General features: G+C 34.8%; 1 protein-coding gene across 4 annotated transcripts; it reads right to left on the bottom strand.

The window, feature by feature from the left end:
- Positions 1 to 8,534: 8,534 nt before the first annotated feature.
- On the bottom strand, positions 8,535 to 15,737 carry LOC121799112 (ubiquitin carboxyl-terminal hydrolase 8-like). 4 transcript variants are annotated; one of them, XM_042198449.1, is made up of 14 exons: positions 15,597 to 15,737; positions 15,431 to 15,510; positions 14,471 to 14,600; positions 14,313 to 14,369; positions 14,150 to 14,239; positions 13,529 to 14,017; positions 13,177 to 13,317; positions 12,916 to 13,086; positions 12,505 to 12,762; positions 10,751 to 10,899; positions 9,860 to 10,396; positions 9,494 to 9,767; positions 9,193 to 9,320; positions 8,535 to 8,855 (listed from the first exon to the last, which is right to left on the bottom strand). In XM_042198449.1, the coding sequence occupies exons 4-13, from the start codon at positions 14,313 to 14,315 to the stop codon at positions 9,213 to 9,215; spliced, it is 2,220 nt and encodes a 739-aa protein (XP_042054383.1). In that variant the 5' UTR covers positions 14,316 to 14,369; positions 14,471 to 14,600; positions 15,431 to 15,510; positions 15,597 to 15,737; the 3' UTR covers positions 8,535 to 8,855; positions 9,193 to 9,212. The 4 variants fall into 4 exon arrangements, with proteins under 4 accessions (XP_042054383.1, XP_042054385.1, XP_042054384.1 ...); XM_042198451.1 differs by having other exon boundaries at positions 14,471 to 14,527; XM_042198450.1 differs by lacking the exon at positions 15,431 to 15,510 and having other exon boundaries at positions 14,471 to 14,527; positions 15,597 to 15,729.
- Positions 15,738 to 16,329: the final 592 nt, after the last annotated feature.

Raw genomic sequence — 16,329 nt, 5'->3', positions numbered from 1 at the left:
TGTCGCTGGGCGAACGAACCGGAACCAGGGCTTTCAACACCTTAACCCACAATACTATAAATTAGTAAAAGGAAGTAAGTGTCGAATCCCACAGAGACGATGTGTTTTACATTTGTTTTGGATATTTTGGGAGATGGCTGCTGCCACGCATACAAGTGGGTTAAGTTCTACTCTACTCGGACTGAACTACCTAGGAAATTAAACTAAACTAAACTCATTCGTCAAGCTAAACTGCACTAAGATAGGTTGACCGCGTGTGATCCCCGACTGATCAACTAGATTTAACTGAGAGACTCATGCTGACACTTTCCTGAAATAGCAAAACAAAAAGTAAAAGTAAGTGGGACCAATTCCCTCAACTGGCCATCCCTGCAAAGTGTACCATATATAAAGTAAAAATTCAATAACGACTTCATCTTCTTCAGGTATGTCGACGAGAAACAGAGCATGAACAAGATCTTAGACATCATTAAATCAGTGAACAATTTTGCTATCACATAAACACAAAGATTAAACTTAAAGCAATAGATCTAATCTGACGGATCAACTAGAATTACGTAGAAAACTGAATCAAGCCATAATCATGCAGAACAAACAGAGCTAACTAGATCTATGAGATCAAACTCAAATCCAACTCAAATCTGTCGTCATTAATTGCAAGTAAACTCAGATCGGCAATATCAGACATCAATAAACTAGATCTAAGCATCCTACGACTTTCCAACATGAAATACTTCGCAAACTGAAATCTTACATCGTAAACACAGATCTAGCTCAAACACATTTACTTCAAAATCTGGATAGCATCCATTGCTAAACGCATCCAACAACACAAAATCGACAGCAAGACAAGTGAGGAAAATCCATAAACTTCCATAGCATCAAAACAAAGTCGAAATCCAGCTTCACATCAACTTCCAATAACCACGTAGTTAAAACCAGAAAATACTTCAAATGAAATTGTATCAAACAAAAATTAAAAGCAATTGTTTCTTGGCCCACGCGGGGCAGTTAAGGGCAGTTCCTTATGCTCTTTCCTTGGGTTGTAATGGGGTTAAGGGGTTATAATGTATGGGGTTAGGATCCTGGGGGTTCTAAGTTCCAAAAGATGTAAAACAAAACTAAAAGGTATGGAGATATGTGAATTTAGGGACAAAAATTTGGAACAACCTCCCTATATGATTCTGAGTTGATTTCCCAAAATTGGAGATTCTCCCTGGTCATTTTTTTCCTTATTTCCCTATCTTTTCTGGGTCAGGTTACAACCTCTCTCCTGCCCTTTTCTCTTCTCTTTCTTTCTCTTTTTTTTCTAAACTTTTTCCTTCTGCTATATATATTTTTCTTTTTTCTGAACAGCAATGTACATTTTTTTCTGGCTTGTTTGGCTACAAAATTTTTTTCTATTTTTTTTTCTGTCCACACCCTTTTCTCTGTTTTCTTCCATAGTCTAACCTATTTCTTCTACCCCATTGGTGAGTTGTTCCACTTCTGTCCCCTTACTCACATATTTAAAATGTGGTATGTAGCTTAAGTTTCAAAGGATGGTAAATGCTTCTTGGGTTCAAACTGGCTATTAGGGGGTGCCCTTACAATGAGGCTGGGTCAACAAGTTCGAAAGAATCAGGCTCAACTAGTTATTCCTATTTCCTTTAGTCCTTACTACATTCTGTGACTTCCCTCTTAGCATCAATGGCAGCTACTCTATCTTTTTTCTTAAGTAGAAGTGTTCTACTCTAGCTTTTAACTCACTTTTAGAGAGCTTCACAATGGGTTTAAATCAGAGCATTTCCATCTTTCTTACATCTTCCAAACTGACTTTGATTTATTAAAAGAGAATCTCACAAATCAGCATGTATCCTCTCTTCAATCACTCTTACTAAGGGAATCATGCCTTTTATCAAACCAGTTTATACCAGAAACACATAAATCCTAAAATTAGCATTCCTTTATGAGGATACTAACTACACTAACTCCTCTCCCTGCCACTTCATTTAGGCTTTCCCTGAAACTAACTTGATGAAGTGGAAAATATGGTAGTTAATGTTTAAACAGATAAACACAAACTTCTCACACTTAGACCAAGCAATGGCTAAGTGGGAGGAAAACAAAACATAAACTAACATAACAGCACAAACATCACAGAGATATGCATATACAAACTTCTCACACTTAGACTAAGCATTGGGCTAAGTGGGAGAACATCCACTAAACAAAGACAGACAAGCGAAACACATGCTATATCCGTGACTTATTTGCAATTATTTGTTTCTTGCTTTTTATTGTTCTTTGTTTTCAAAAATTCCCAAAACTTTCGGTTCTCCAAATAGTAATTGAGTTTTAGTAGAAGATAGACAGTCTGTGTTTGTTTTCCCTGTGATCGATATCCGGTACTAACCTTTAGCTATACTATTTCTACTATGTATACTTACAGGTATTTATAGTGCTAATAAAAAGTGCATCAAAGGGCCTTTGTCATTTTGTCAGTTTGGAGCTCCAACAGCCCCCTCTACACCGCAATAGCTTCGCCAAGCTTGCAGAGAATTTCTTTCATCATGTTCTTCCATGCCTCCTCTACAGCAGTAGGCCTCACCTCAGCCTCTTGTTCCCCTTTCACCAGTGCCTTCTCTGCCTGCCTCACTTTATAGAATTGAAGTGTTGACCCATCTCTTTTGATGAACCCGGTGTTGATGAAAAAGCTTATGTCAAACCAGTTTGGGGCGTCGCACATCATAAGAGAAGGTCTGGGCCTGGCTAAAAAATTGGCGTATAATGTCATGAACTTTATATTCTGTCGCCGTTTTCCCATGACGGGCTTTCCGGCCATGGAGCAAGCTGACGTGTCTTTTTAAGTTGACGTCGCTGCTGAGTGTATAAGTTGACGTGGCTGTTGACGTGTCAAACTGCCCTAAAAGTCACAAACTATTCCTATTTTCCGTTTTTTCCCACGAACTAAAATTTTTTTAGTTTGCTTGTCCTTTTAAGCTGACGTGGGTGTTGAGTGTGTACTGACATGTTAAAATTACGCTTACTCGTATTTTAACGCACAAAATCCCTAAATTTACCCTAATTCACTCTCCATTCTTACCCTAAATTCGCATCCCCAAATTCCTTTCACTTCACTTTCAAATCTTTGTCGATGACGATGAGCACGGTGGCGGGCAAGGGGTTTTTGCGTGGCGGCAGAGGAGTCAATTTCTTGATTCTTACACAGGATAAATAATACTTCGTCCGTCCCATAAAAATATGTGCAATGGGTATGGCACGAGAATTAAGACAAAATTGGTAAAAGAAGAGAGAATGGGAGAATGGTATGGTAAAGTAAGAGAGATGAGGAGAATGATAGTTAAAGTTAGGGATGTCAATGTAGCCCGCAACCCGTGGGCTGGCCCAAATAGCCCGCCAAATTTATAGGGTTATGGCTGAAAATTTCTAGCCCGATAAAATTAAAACCCGATTAGCCCGCACCTGATTAACCCGCCACCCTTTAGGGCCAGACCCGAAAACCCGATGGGCTTGCCCGAAAACCCGATAAAATTTCTATTATTCTTTTTTTACTCCTAATTCGACTCTTTATTGATTAATTTTATAATATAGATACCTAAAAAAATACCTTTCAATTTTATATTAAATATACAAATTATATATTGAATTTTTATTAATATAATAATTGATAAATAAATTAAAAACTTCAAATTCACTTAACAATATTTAAATTTCTAAAACATGCATTAAAATTTCACGAAATATCTCAAATAGTAGTATTTGATCATGTTTATGATTGAGTTTGACCATATATCTCAAATTTATCATAATTAAATATTTTACATTTTATGAATATAACTAATTTTCATCATTATTTATTGGATTGATCGCATGTTAATCTTATCGATAGCAACCCGATTAACCCGCTGGGCTAGCCCGAAACTCGACCTTTTAGGGTTAGGGTTGAACTTTTACAACCCAAAAGACCCGATTGACCCGCAACCCAAGTAGGGTCGGCCTATATTATTTAGAGTTAAAGTAGAGTTAGTGGATGGTGCGACCTATATTATTTAATTGATATAATTTTCCAAAAATAAAATGCACATATTTTTATGGGACGGGTGAGAATGGAAAGTGTACATATTTTTATGGGACATGGGGAGTAGTAACAACAAGAGAAGCAGCCTTAGAACATATCCAATTGCAATTCCCGCTATAGCTCGACCAAAGAGCTTCTGCTTCCCTCAGCCGCCACCACTCACGGCTCCACCGGCGGCAATAGCCAGAGTTTCGGGGGAAATGATATCAAGATGCTTCCCACAAAGAGAAGTGTCGAGAAATTGTTAAATGATACGTTGAATTGGTTAAGATTTGAGAGCTAAAGTGATTATTCTAAAAATACAAAATTGAAATAAAAACCACACATTCAAACTAGAAAATTAGCTGAATTAGAACAAACCTAAAAATCACATATTCAATTTGACTAAAAATCGATACTTTGAAACGGGAAAAATCAAAATTCACATTATTCAACATTGTAAAAATTGATATACTCCTGTCGTCCTTAAAAAATAGACAACATTTAAAATGATACGGATTTTAACACGCAATTGTAAAATAAGAGAGAAATAGAAATAAAAAGAGATTGGAATATTGTTAGTGAAGATGAGACTCACCTCGTTAGAGAGAAAAAAGTTTCCATTAATAGAATTTATCTATTCTTAAGAGACATCTAAAAATGATAAATGTGGTCTATTTTTAAAGAAAAGATAGAGTATAATATTATAAATAGTACTCCAATATAGATACAAAATACTATCAACATAATTCAACAACAATATTAACATAGCTACGACAATATAAGAATATAATGCATGCAATATAGATACAAAATAATATCAACATAATTCAACAACAATATTAACATAGCTACGACAATATAAGAATATAATGCATGCAAACCTATGAGGGTGAATAGTGTTGTTTGCCGTCAATTTATCTGTATTGTTATACTGATTTGAGTGTATGCACTAATCACATATTGATGCCATAACTCAAACAACAAATATCAATACATATCATGATCAAATATCAATATAGTATTCAATTCAATTCAAGTTTGTAACCATGTCAATACAATTCAAGAAAGTAATCCGAGAACACAAATTAATTTCAAATCAAATACCAATATCTTCACCTATTCTTGCAATTACACGAGTAAACCAACAAAAATTAGTACATTGGTTCCACTAGAATTTATCGAACCAGAACTAGAAAATTTCTTTACATTTCAATGATTCCATGTTAACTAACTTTTTCTTTCTCTTCCCAGTCGAAAATCAAATTGACAAAGAGAATGGAAATCGAGAGTTCACAGGATTGAATGAAACATAAGTCGCAGAAAATGGGAGAAGAGATCATACAAATCAAGAATTCCCAAAAAAATGGGGCCTTTTGTTGGTTTGCTCAAATTACCCTCCGTACGCGCTGCATTTTAAATATGGGACATCTATTTTCGGATCAAATAATTATTATAGGGTGGTAGATGTTTGCGTTTGATTTCCTAGATAAAATAATAGTAGTAAAATATAATTTAATATTAAGTTTTGAGATTATTTAGTAGTAGAGGGTTGGCTATGATTAATTTTCACATGACTATCCAACTAATATTAAGCAATGGCGGATCCAGAAAATAAAGCCAGTGGGGTCGGATATTGTTAAAAATTTAATAATAAATATAATATTTAAATAATTATTTAAAAATATTACTCCCTCCGTCCATGAAATATTGTTCAAGTTTGACTCGGCACGAGTTTTAAGAAATATGATGAAAAGTGAGTTGAAAAAGTTAGTGAAATGAGAATCCCACATTTATATATAAGTTTTACTCCATAATAGAATGCAAACGTAAAAATTTAGTGGAAAGTGGAGTCCATTTACCAAAAGTAGAATAAAAGCAAAGTCGACAATTTTTTACGGACGGATCAAAAGGGCAAAACTGGACAACATTTCGCGGACGGAGGGAATATATTTTAAATAGTCCTTTTCTGTGAGGGATAGTTAATTTTTCAGAATATCCGTATGTAAAAGTGTAAAACAGCGATTTTTAAATTGTTAGCACCAAACATTTTAATAGTAATAGTTTTAAAATATTAGTAAATAAAATATAAATATAATGAAACTTGAAACGAAAATAATAAAAATAGTTAATACTTAATAAATCCACAATGAGCCAGTCTATTTAATTAGTTGCCCAACTAAAAATGAGGTTTAATCTCATGAATCAAACATAATACAAATTTAATTATGAAATATAATTTTGCAAATCGGGCTGTTGAAACGTGTCCACGAATTTCACTTAAAACATGTGAGGTAATGGAGGGTATATGGATCACTTTGTATAATAAACTTCTTTATCCTAAAAACCTAAAAATCTTAGATTTCTCGTAACTAGTTTAATTTAAATTATTATTTTCATGTATCATATATCAAATTAATTGTATAGGATTCTAATAATATCCTAATTGTATCAGTTAAGACGATTTTTTTTATTGTTGTATTATTATATTTATAGATAGAAATGAAGTATTAAATCTTGATTTTATGATGGTGTTATATTATATATATAATTAGAAAACAAATCAAATTTTTTTATTAAAATAAAAAATTATATTGGTCCGGATCCCATTTTTCTATTATATGTTATTAATGCCTTTACTACAAGTGTAGGAATTCAAGGGACACCACCAATTATATATCGGTCCATGCTCCTCTCTCGCCACAGCCTTCTTATCTATTGTCATTATCACATTAATTAGTAGTTTATTGTGAGGAAATGAGTTTTATACTACTCCTATTGGATTAACTACTACACATTGTGATGTCAAGGATAGTGGTAGAAAATGTGTTGCTTGATGTTGAAATGAACGGCCGAATGAGACCATTAATCACAATCAACATCCCTTATTAATCATCCCTAATGTATGGGTTTACAATCTAAAATATTTCTTCAAATCACCATCTATATATATAGGGGAGTATAATTTAAAAAGAAATTTTTTGCATAGGGAAGTGACGTCTGTCCCTTAACACTACTGACTTTATAAGATGTTTCATAAGCTTACTAAGTTGTGAAAGTTTCGATGATTAATTCTCGCTTTTTAATTTAGGATGAAATAGTTATTTGTGTGCTTTATCACACGATATTCCTCATTGGTATTTTCAGACTTTCTTTTCCATCTTTCCACTTTACTTGTATTAAATCTCATATTGTTGGTCAGTTGCCCACTATATAATATCTCATTTCATTTTCACTTTTTATATATATGAACAACGTTAAATTTTATAAACTTATTTTACTCACTTTTATTATTAATGTACTATCTGCTATTGCGATTATGAGTCTTGGTTTGTCATTTCATCGGTCTATTATTAGGATACTTAGTTCATCTTTACTATAAATGATAAGTATGTCCTACAGTTATTTTACTATTGTTTTAGAACTAATATATAAAAATGAGATTCACATTTCACTATCTTTATTAATATACTCATTTTCTTTTATATTTCTTAAAACATGTGACGAACTCAACCGCAGACGAGAGAGTACTACATAAAAGTTGAACTCGCGTTCCTTTTTTTTCATTCACATTTTTTATATTTCTGAAAGTCATGTTGAGTCAAAATAAACTATGATTGTTATTATTATGATCCTTGATACCCAATTATGGTTCCAAACAATCCGTGCCATATATGATGTCCCCTTATCCGGCGATCCCTTGTTCTCAAATATGGAAAAAGTAAATTTCAATATCCGTGAGTGAATTTCTTGTGATATGTTTTAGTTTATTTTTATATTTAGCACATTATTTGATTAGTCGACACTCGAACTGACAAAATTGAAAATTGTATGAAAGCTTTTATTTGTATTCTAAGTACAAGATTCACCTAAATCTACATCTATGAATTTCTGAGAATCATAACCTCCATCTCTTTCATATTACTCGCACTTTTCATTTTAGGTTATTAATTTGCGATTAATTTTTTTAGTGTAACTAAATTAGTATTTTAAGTGTAAAAAATCATACGCCCTCTGTCCCATTAAATATGCAATATTTAGAAATCCGCACAAGTTTTTATGTAATGATATTTTGTGAATTAATGTAGACAAACTAAAATAAGAGACATAAAAATATTTCATTTTTAATGAGACAATCCAAAAAAGAAAATGTTTCAATTTTAATTGGACAGAGAGAATACTTGATTAGCTATAATATATTAATTAAATACACCAATTCTTAATTACAAACAGTGTAAATAGTTTAAGACAATCCAAAACAAAAAAAAGGGAGTAACATGAGATAGAGGAAGCATTAATTAAAAGGGGAAATTAGCGTACATTCATTTGCATTATTATTATAAAATAAAAAAGGATGTCCATTTTCCACAAGCTTCGCTCCTTAGCAATGTCCCTGCAATTAAAACAAGGTAGACAAAGTGGAGACATAGTTTGTGTGTGTGTGTGTGTGTTTGTATGTGTGAAAGAGAAGAGAGGACAAAATGAGGATTTTATCAAAAGAAAATCCATCGAAACACATCCCAGATTTCTATTCAATTGGCAGATTTCTCCCCCAAGCTTCCACCCACTATTTTTCTATTCTTTTGAACTGCAGAAACACAAATATGTGATTCCAATGCTCAAAACTAAAGGGGAAAAATGCAAAATGGAATCAATTTTGCAGTACCACATGATTAAAATCACTACTTCACTTTTGTTTCTACAATGCCATCTTGTTTTGTAGAATCCTTGTAGATGATCTTAATACCCCTAGATTTTCTTGTGTGAATACTCCCATCCAGTAAGCAAAAATTTCCTGAAACCCACGAAAATATAGTTGTATTGGATAGTGAGTTACCAGAACATATGTACAAACTTTTAATTACAAAAATTAATTTCTTTATAAAAAGTTTAAATCACTTCAGCATATTGAACTCAGATTCTGAAATACAGTATAGTTTCGGGAAACTAAAGGTTGCTTTTGGGTTTTGGTTTCCATGGGCTAGCAGGGAGAAATGCTCAACAACTTTGTTTCAGTGTATAGAGATTTGGGGTGTAGCGAGCACACGGTTAAATTCAGGGAAAAATGTTATCACTCTGTTCCTAGCAATTAAATCAGACAAGAAAATCTCAAACACAAATATAGATTTTACCTGAGCTGAGTGTCAACAAATTATACTCTCTTGTAGAATAGAACATAAGCAGCTTGAGTCTTTATCTGCTCCTCAGTAACAGGATAGACATGGCTATCATCAAACTCGTACCAACTATCGACTCTATGCTGCAGAAGCAAGAATAAACTCATACAATCAGGAACATCAAAAAAATGATCGTGCGTTTATTGAATGTATACAAACAATCCAAACTACAAGTTTGGAACGAGTCAGATACAAAATCAATAAAAGAGCACCACTTATTAAGTTATAATTGTATTACTCCCGAGTTAAAACTTACTTTAGCAAATGCAGTATAATGACCACCGCCCATGCCGCCATAATGATTGCTTATCGCATATAACATATAACGATGGGAGTCCTTGTTATTTTTCTTAAGAATGTAATTGGAGAGATCAAAGTTCTCAACAGGGAAATCCACAAAAGTCTCCAGCTTGTTTTTCGAAAATCTAGTGTAAGAAAACCTTTTTAAATGAATGACCAGGATCTCTGGTAATCTCCACAAATCCAACTTTTTGCCAGCCTGCCTGTGCTCCTTGCAATTAGGACAGTACCTATAACAAAATATATAATGGTTTATGTTTGCAATACTAATGAATACTATAGGAAAAAACAATGTCAGCTACAATATTAAGGGGGTAGATACCACATGTCTTCTGGTCCAAGAGGCTCCTCTTTCAAGAAGGCTTCTACACATTTATAAAGTGAAATAGAATCTTGAGTCCCCTTTGACATGGACGCAGTCTTACATACTTCCGGCAACTGGCTTAGCATTGAGGTATCATAATCTTCAAACATTTTCCGAGACCAAGTAACAAGCACTCTAATGCGCTGACCATAGTTTAATGTAGGCACTGGCTTGTCCATCTGTATCCTGACACCATTTGAGTAAGCACCATTTTCCATGTGGAACTCGAAGTCACTCTGAGAATCCAAATTATTTTCTGTTTCATCTTTTAAATTTTCAGCTTCATCTGAAACTGTATCCTCTGTTTCTGTATCCTCTTGGGCATTCTCCCTTGAATCTAAATCAGTCAAGGATTCTTCTTCACGAGGAAGTAAGAAGGGACTGATGATTTTAAGAAACGCTTTACATATCTCGGATCCTTTTGAAAAGTCAGAAATTCTTGCTACAAGAGGAATGCCAAACTTCCTGAAAGACGGGAAAGAATGTAGATATGACCTGCATAATGGTATACACAGAATAAGAGCTACATGTGGCCAAAGAGAGAAGTTTAACACCCTCTCAATCATGGGTGCAGGCAAAGTTGTTTATTGGGAATAGACTTGAATTTGAGATTTCAAGAAGCCTGATTTCCTATGAATCAGAATGATGGAAATAATAATAATACTAATATTTTCACAGTTTTATAAGAATGAGAAAGCCAGAAAAAAACAGTTTGTGGGATTCAAAATGGAGGATTACATACTAGCCCATAATACGTTGTACCTTTTCAGGGATTGGATTGGAATATAGTAAAAGGTAGTTTGAATTAGTAATTTACATGGGACATATCACATGGAAATTCAAACTTACTTCTCCTCCAGCTGATGTGTAAACTCGACCAAAGGACAGCCATCCATGTCTTTTGGTAATCTATAAGCAACGAGTTTATCATAGTCTCTGATTAGCTCTATAGAACCAATGGGATTGTCCAAGGCCTGGAGGATTGAATTATTGTATATCTGCATACCATTTTACAAGTCAAGGGATAATAACACAAAAAACACAAATTAAGGCTCAATTTTAGTTTATATAATTTCACTACAATGATTCCACGTGAAAGTGGCAATATTGCTACAAACAAATCGACAGCTGCAATGAGATTAAGGTAACAGCATGCATCACTTCAAGGACAATTGAACTACCAAAACCAATGGGAAAGGGAAAAGCGTGGTGATGCATTAAGAGAGAGAGGGATCTATGAGATTGATTTTAGACTCATGTAGACAATATCAGATAGATGTGATTTGAAATAATAAAATAAAATGGATTAACGCTTATAAATATGCCCTTAAGTCAGTTACCCACTGATTTGTAATGCCCTTAGTACTCTGTAGTGTATGATATCTTAGCAGGAAAACCTCACAAGGTGGAAAATCCAAAAATGAAGCAAGCTAGCCCAGTAAGCACAAAAAGGCACAAGGCGTAAGTGCTTTCAGGATTAACAAGAAAACCTATACGTAACTGGTACAATCATTGTCTACGTCTGAAATTACTTTGTAACAACTTCAAAAACCATCACAGAAAGATCTGTCCCAGGTTGTTCAAGTATCTGACGTGCTAAAGTATCTGACGTGCTAAGAATAACTATATTTCAAATATCACCACGTAAAACCATTTTTCCAGGATAGAAAGAAAAATCTTCTACAAGTGAAAATCTCTCAATATTTTACAGTAATTAGCTGAAGCGGCAAGGAAATAGGAGGAATTGATGAAGAAAAACCAAATTTGACTTAGCCAAACATGCACATAACTCTTAGCCCTTTTTTGGTAGCCGAGTTGAGTTTTACCATGTTAGTTAATAAGTTATTTAGCTTTGTGTGAATAACTTTGACATGAATACATGTTTTGTATGTTAAATAAAGCAGATAAATTAATTTTATATTTGGTATGTTGCTTTGTATTTATGTTTAGATTGTAATTGTACAAAAATACCCCTAGTAACTCTAAATCAAAATAGGAGGGTGAATAGTTTAGGCCAATAAGATAATTTGAATTGGTTATCATGATTGGATTTTCTATGTAGATATATTAAACCACCTATTTGGTGGGTTTATTTAACACACCTAAACATGGAAAGCAATGCGGGTGGAAAAATGACATGGGCCAAGAGATAATTTAACTCACATACCAAACAACAGTAATATAAGAGCTAGGATAAATGCTATTATCTTAGCAAAACATAGCTACAAAAACTAATACATGCTCATAACTCTTAGAATTAGAGTTTACATAACCTCCAAAAACTATTACTCCCTCCGTCTTTGAAAAATAGAAACTTCTAAAATGGCATGGGTTTTACTGCACAATTGGTATAGTAAGAGAGAGATAGAAAGAAAAAGTGACTGAAGTATTGTTAGTGGAGAATAGGTCTCACCGCATTAGAGAGAAAAAAGTTTCTAAAATAGAAAGCTTCTAATTTTAAGCGACAGATAAAAATGGAAATAATTTCTATGTTTACATGACAGAGGGAGTATACTGCATTGACAAATATTTGAGTGGAAAATGAAAGAAACAACAATGATGAAGGCAAAACTTCATGATTGATATGAATTTAAGGAGTATACCTCAGAAATATACAATGTTTCATCATCTCTTAATGAACAAGCTGTACCAAGGGCATCAACAAGATCTTTGCGGGTACCATTGTGAGGGACTGTAACTGTAACTGGGTGTGGCAAATTATTCCCATCAGTGCTCAAGATTGTCAAAGTCATCTTTCGCATTGTTGAAGAAGGAAGTGGTAATGACAGGTACATAAATGGATCAAATGTAACAGACAACTTTTTGCAAACGGGGCAAACCAATGATGATCGATATTGACCCTACAATTAATGTTGGGCACTTATGAGAATTGAGAAAAACAAATCAGCATCCACTTCTAATAAAAGTGCATTAGGAAAATAATACAAAACCAAACTAGGAGCTGAAACATTATTTGTCCATGACAATCTAGAAGCAAGGAGAAAGAAGAATACTTGACACAAATCTACTATGACCGAATCATTGCGTGATAAATGGTTCTCCCAATATTCATCGGCCACTTCTTCATCAGATCGACCATCTTCTTCTTTTGCCTGTACATAGGGTTTTCTTTTTACACGGTTGAGATCTTCGTGGAGGCCATCCAACAAAAAAGAAAGAAATTCCTACAATAAAACTTGTAAATACCCGAAAATTATCCGTCTTAATAAAGTTATGAAAACAACTGCTTTGAAAGCTATGAGAATGTTACTTACTTGGGAATCATGTTGATTGTATCCACCAAATTGAGGAGCAAAACTGGAGATAGTTGACTTAAACATCCTTGGAGCCACTGGTGTTGCCTCAGGAGCCCACAACTTTCGAAGTAGGTCCCCAAATACTATAGCAAGCTTGCCCTGGGACAATCACAATGTTTCAACATTAGACATACAGTAGAGATAGTCATGATAAAGAGGAAGGAAGCATGAAAAGGAAGCACGCCAAACTACTTAGACTTGTAAAAAAGAATCAAAAAAATTGGATAAGGTGTAACTTGTTCCAAATAACAAATCTCTGATAAAAAAACGTATCAAATAAACAAGATCAGAACATGGTAGAAAGGCATACATTCATGCCCAACGGATTTTCATAATTCAGATCCTTCCTGAAGTTTCCAAGAAAATAATCAACTAGCTTGGGTGTATGAACCAAGCACTGGGCAGCACTGTTCATGAAACAAGTATTTCCAAGGTTGTACAGTCCGGTCAAGCCCAAAGAACCACTGCCATTCACAGCACTACAAGCTGCATCTGACTGAGGAACTTTAGAAAAAAAGTTCAGTTTATCCGCACTGCCATCCATTGTAAGCGCATAACTCGAGGAAGGGCCATTAATTGTAAGTGCAGATCTCGGAGGAGAGCCATTAATTGTAAGTGCAGATCTCGGAGGAGAGCCATTCATTGTAAGTGCAGATCTCGGAGAAGAGTCATTCACTGTAAGTGCAGAACACGAGGAAGGGCCATTCATTGTAGGCTGTGTCAGTGCAACATTCTCATCACTGCTTTCCTTCTCATTGATGCTACAAGGCAAGCCATAAACATGCAACTCTAAGAGAATCTGCAAGGGCAATTATCAACAAGACAGGAAGAGTAAACAATTACAAAAATAAGTAGTGATTAGTCGATTAATCAAACTTCATCAGAAAATCTAGTTCCTCGCCTCTAGGTAAAGTGAGAAAAAATTAATTACCTCCTCATGAGAACGGACCATATCCACAGATGACAGGTTGTCATTGAGAAAAAACTGGTTTGTCTGTCCTGAGAAATCCCATACTTGTAACTGTAAATTGGAAGTGAGCAATTATGCACATATCTCCACTCAAAATGAAATTCTAATTGTAAATATTGCTAACCATGCCCAACTAGGTAAAAATACTGTATGCTTTGTTGAAAGAACTGTGTCCATTATCCTGCAATTCTCAAAACATGTCCATTTGCAAAATGGACTAATAGGATTAAGAATAAGAAGTATGGAACAGAAAGAAAAAGGAGACTAGTTGTTATAAAACACCTGTTGGCTAATCTTTATGATCAATTGCCTTGTTTCTCTCACATATATAAGTCTGATCTGCAAAGAGAATAAGTCATGTCCACTATCTTCTCCAGGTAATGAATTTTCCATACCCTTCTTATCATAATGCCTACAATGGAGGAAAGGAAAATCAAGCAAATGCCATATAATAGGCTGATAAATGGTTCATTCAGCACCCTCGACAGTGAAGGAGCATAAGCTCATATTCCGGCTTCATACTCTCCTGGATGAGACCTAAAGAATGCCACAGCCTACCAAGGCAATGCTATGATCACAACATTCACATGGACCTTTGCCAGGAACTCTACGATTGAACTTTTCAAAAGAGTAGCTATTCCATGAACTTAGTAACAAAATTTTGATCGTCAGGTCAGCTGAATGCTGATGTAACATGGACAAGAACTATATTCATGCAGATAATAGGAAAGCACTATGTATACGTATAATCAACAGTTGAGTATCCACATTTGGCAGAGTGGGAGCATTATTTTTCTAGTCGCAACCTAGAGCACACTAGATCAAAAATATAAATTGTGTATCTATGTTTAATAGTGTACGTTGAGGAGAAAATTGGTAGTTTCCTGTGCATTTCTTACAAGTCTTGTGTGAAAATATTCCAAGCATAACATATCTGTCTAAGAGAATTACTTGTAATTCATTTTAACCTTATTTCACAGATATACAGATTATGATGGACTGAACATATGTTGATAACTAGTCCTGAGAATTGAGATCCATCATAAAAGCACAGAATTAACAATTACCCATATTTTTCATCGGAAGTACAAATTTTGATAAACAATAAAACAGAAAAAATTACGAAACAATATCCTTCCATGTTTGTGAACATAAATAGATCAGAAATTTACAAATTCATAGATTCTTAAGATTCTACATATAATAGACATAGTGCAACTTAGATTTAACTATAGATAGAACCTGCAAATTAGAATAATTGCACTCTTCCCCCAACATAACTATGGTTCTCAACTTCAGAAGCAAGTGATACGAAATTTTTTCTATACCAACAAGAATTGCATAACAACTAGTTAGCAAAAAAATGATGTAAATAAGCCAATAAATCAAAATCAATACACAGCCTCACCATTTAAGAGAAGTAAAAAACATCCACTCAGAGAGCAATGCCAAATCCCCCTCACCGCCATGGCCGCTAATTCCAGCCTCCTCTTCTCTCCTCAAGCCGACCAGAATCTCGGAACCCCCAATGCTCTGATCGCCAACACCACCATTCAATTGCGCGGTCGCGTCATACAAAACGGCGGTCGTATCGTCCACCACCGCGCCGCCGCACACGGACTCCTTCCACCAGCTGAAGGAGAAATAAACAGAGAAATTGCTGAGGAGAAATAAACAGAGAAATTGCTGAGGAGAGAATAATTGACAAAGTTGAAAAGTAAAAAAACCTAAAGGAGACGAGGTAGAGAGAGTCGCCGGGGTCGGCGAAGGAAGGGGGCAAAAAGGATTGATCGAAGGAGTTGGAGAAAAGGTCGTCGTCGTCGTTGGAGGAGGAGAAGAAAAGGGAGTCCATGGATTTAAAGAGAGAGCGGCGGAGGAGAGAGAAGAGGGAGTTGGCTGATTGGTTGAAGTTGAAGAGGTGGAAAAGGGGTGGAAATTGAAATTGGAATCCGAATCCGAATCCGAATCGAAACTCGAGGGCTTTGTTAGTGAGTCGCTTCAGGCAACGGCTCATCTAGCATCTACAAAACCAAATTGAATTGAAATCCAGAGAGAGAAGTCCGGATTTGAAGGGGATAGTCATAAAATAAAATCGATGAAATGATGCAGCGGATATTTAGTTGTTATTTTGAACTAAATCT

This window comes from Salvia splendens, chromosome 4 (assembly GCF_004379255.2).
Source record: "Salvia splendens isolate huo1 chromosome 4, SspV2, whole genome shotgun sequence".
NCBI classification, from domain to species: domain Eukaryota; kingdom Viridiplantae; phylum Streptophyta; class Magnoliopsida; order Lamiales; family Lamiaceae; genus Salvia; species Salvia splendens.
Note: the sequence above shows the minus strand (reverse complement) of the source record. Positions and strands in the feature narration are given on the sequence as shown.

Bases quoted from the DNA above. Each gene is read 5' to 3' on its own strand.
- LOC121799112 (XM_042198449.1), bottom strand. The intron at 13,318-13,528 runs GTATGCCTTTCT...TGATTGTCCCAG, and splicing joins AAAATCCGTTGGGCATGAAT to GGCAAGCTTGCTATAGTATT. The intron at 10,397-10,750 runs GTAAGTTTGAAT...ACCATTATGCAG, and splicing joins ACACATCAGCTGGAGGAGAA to GTCATATCTACATTCTTTCC.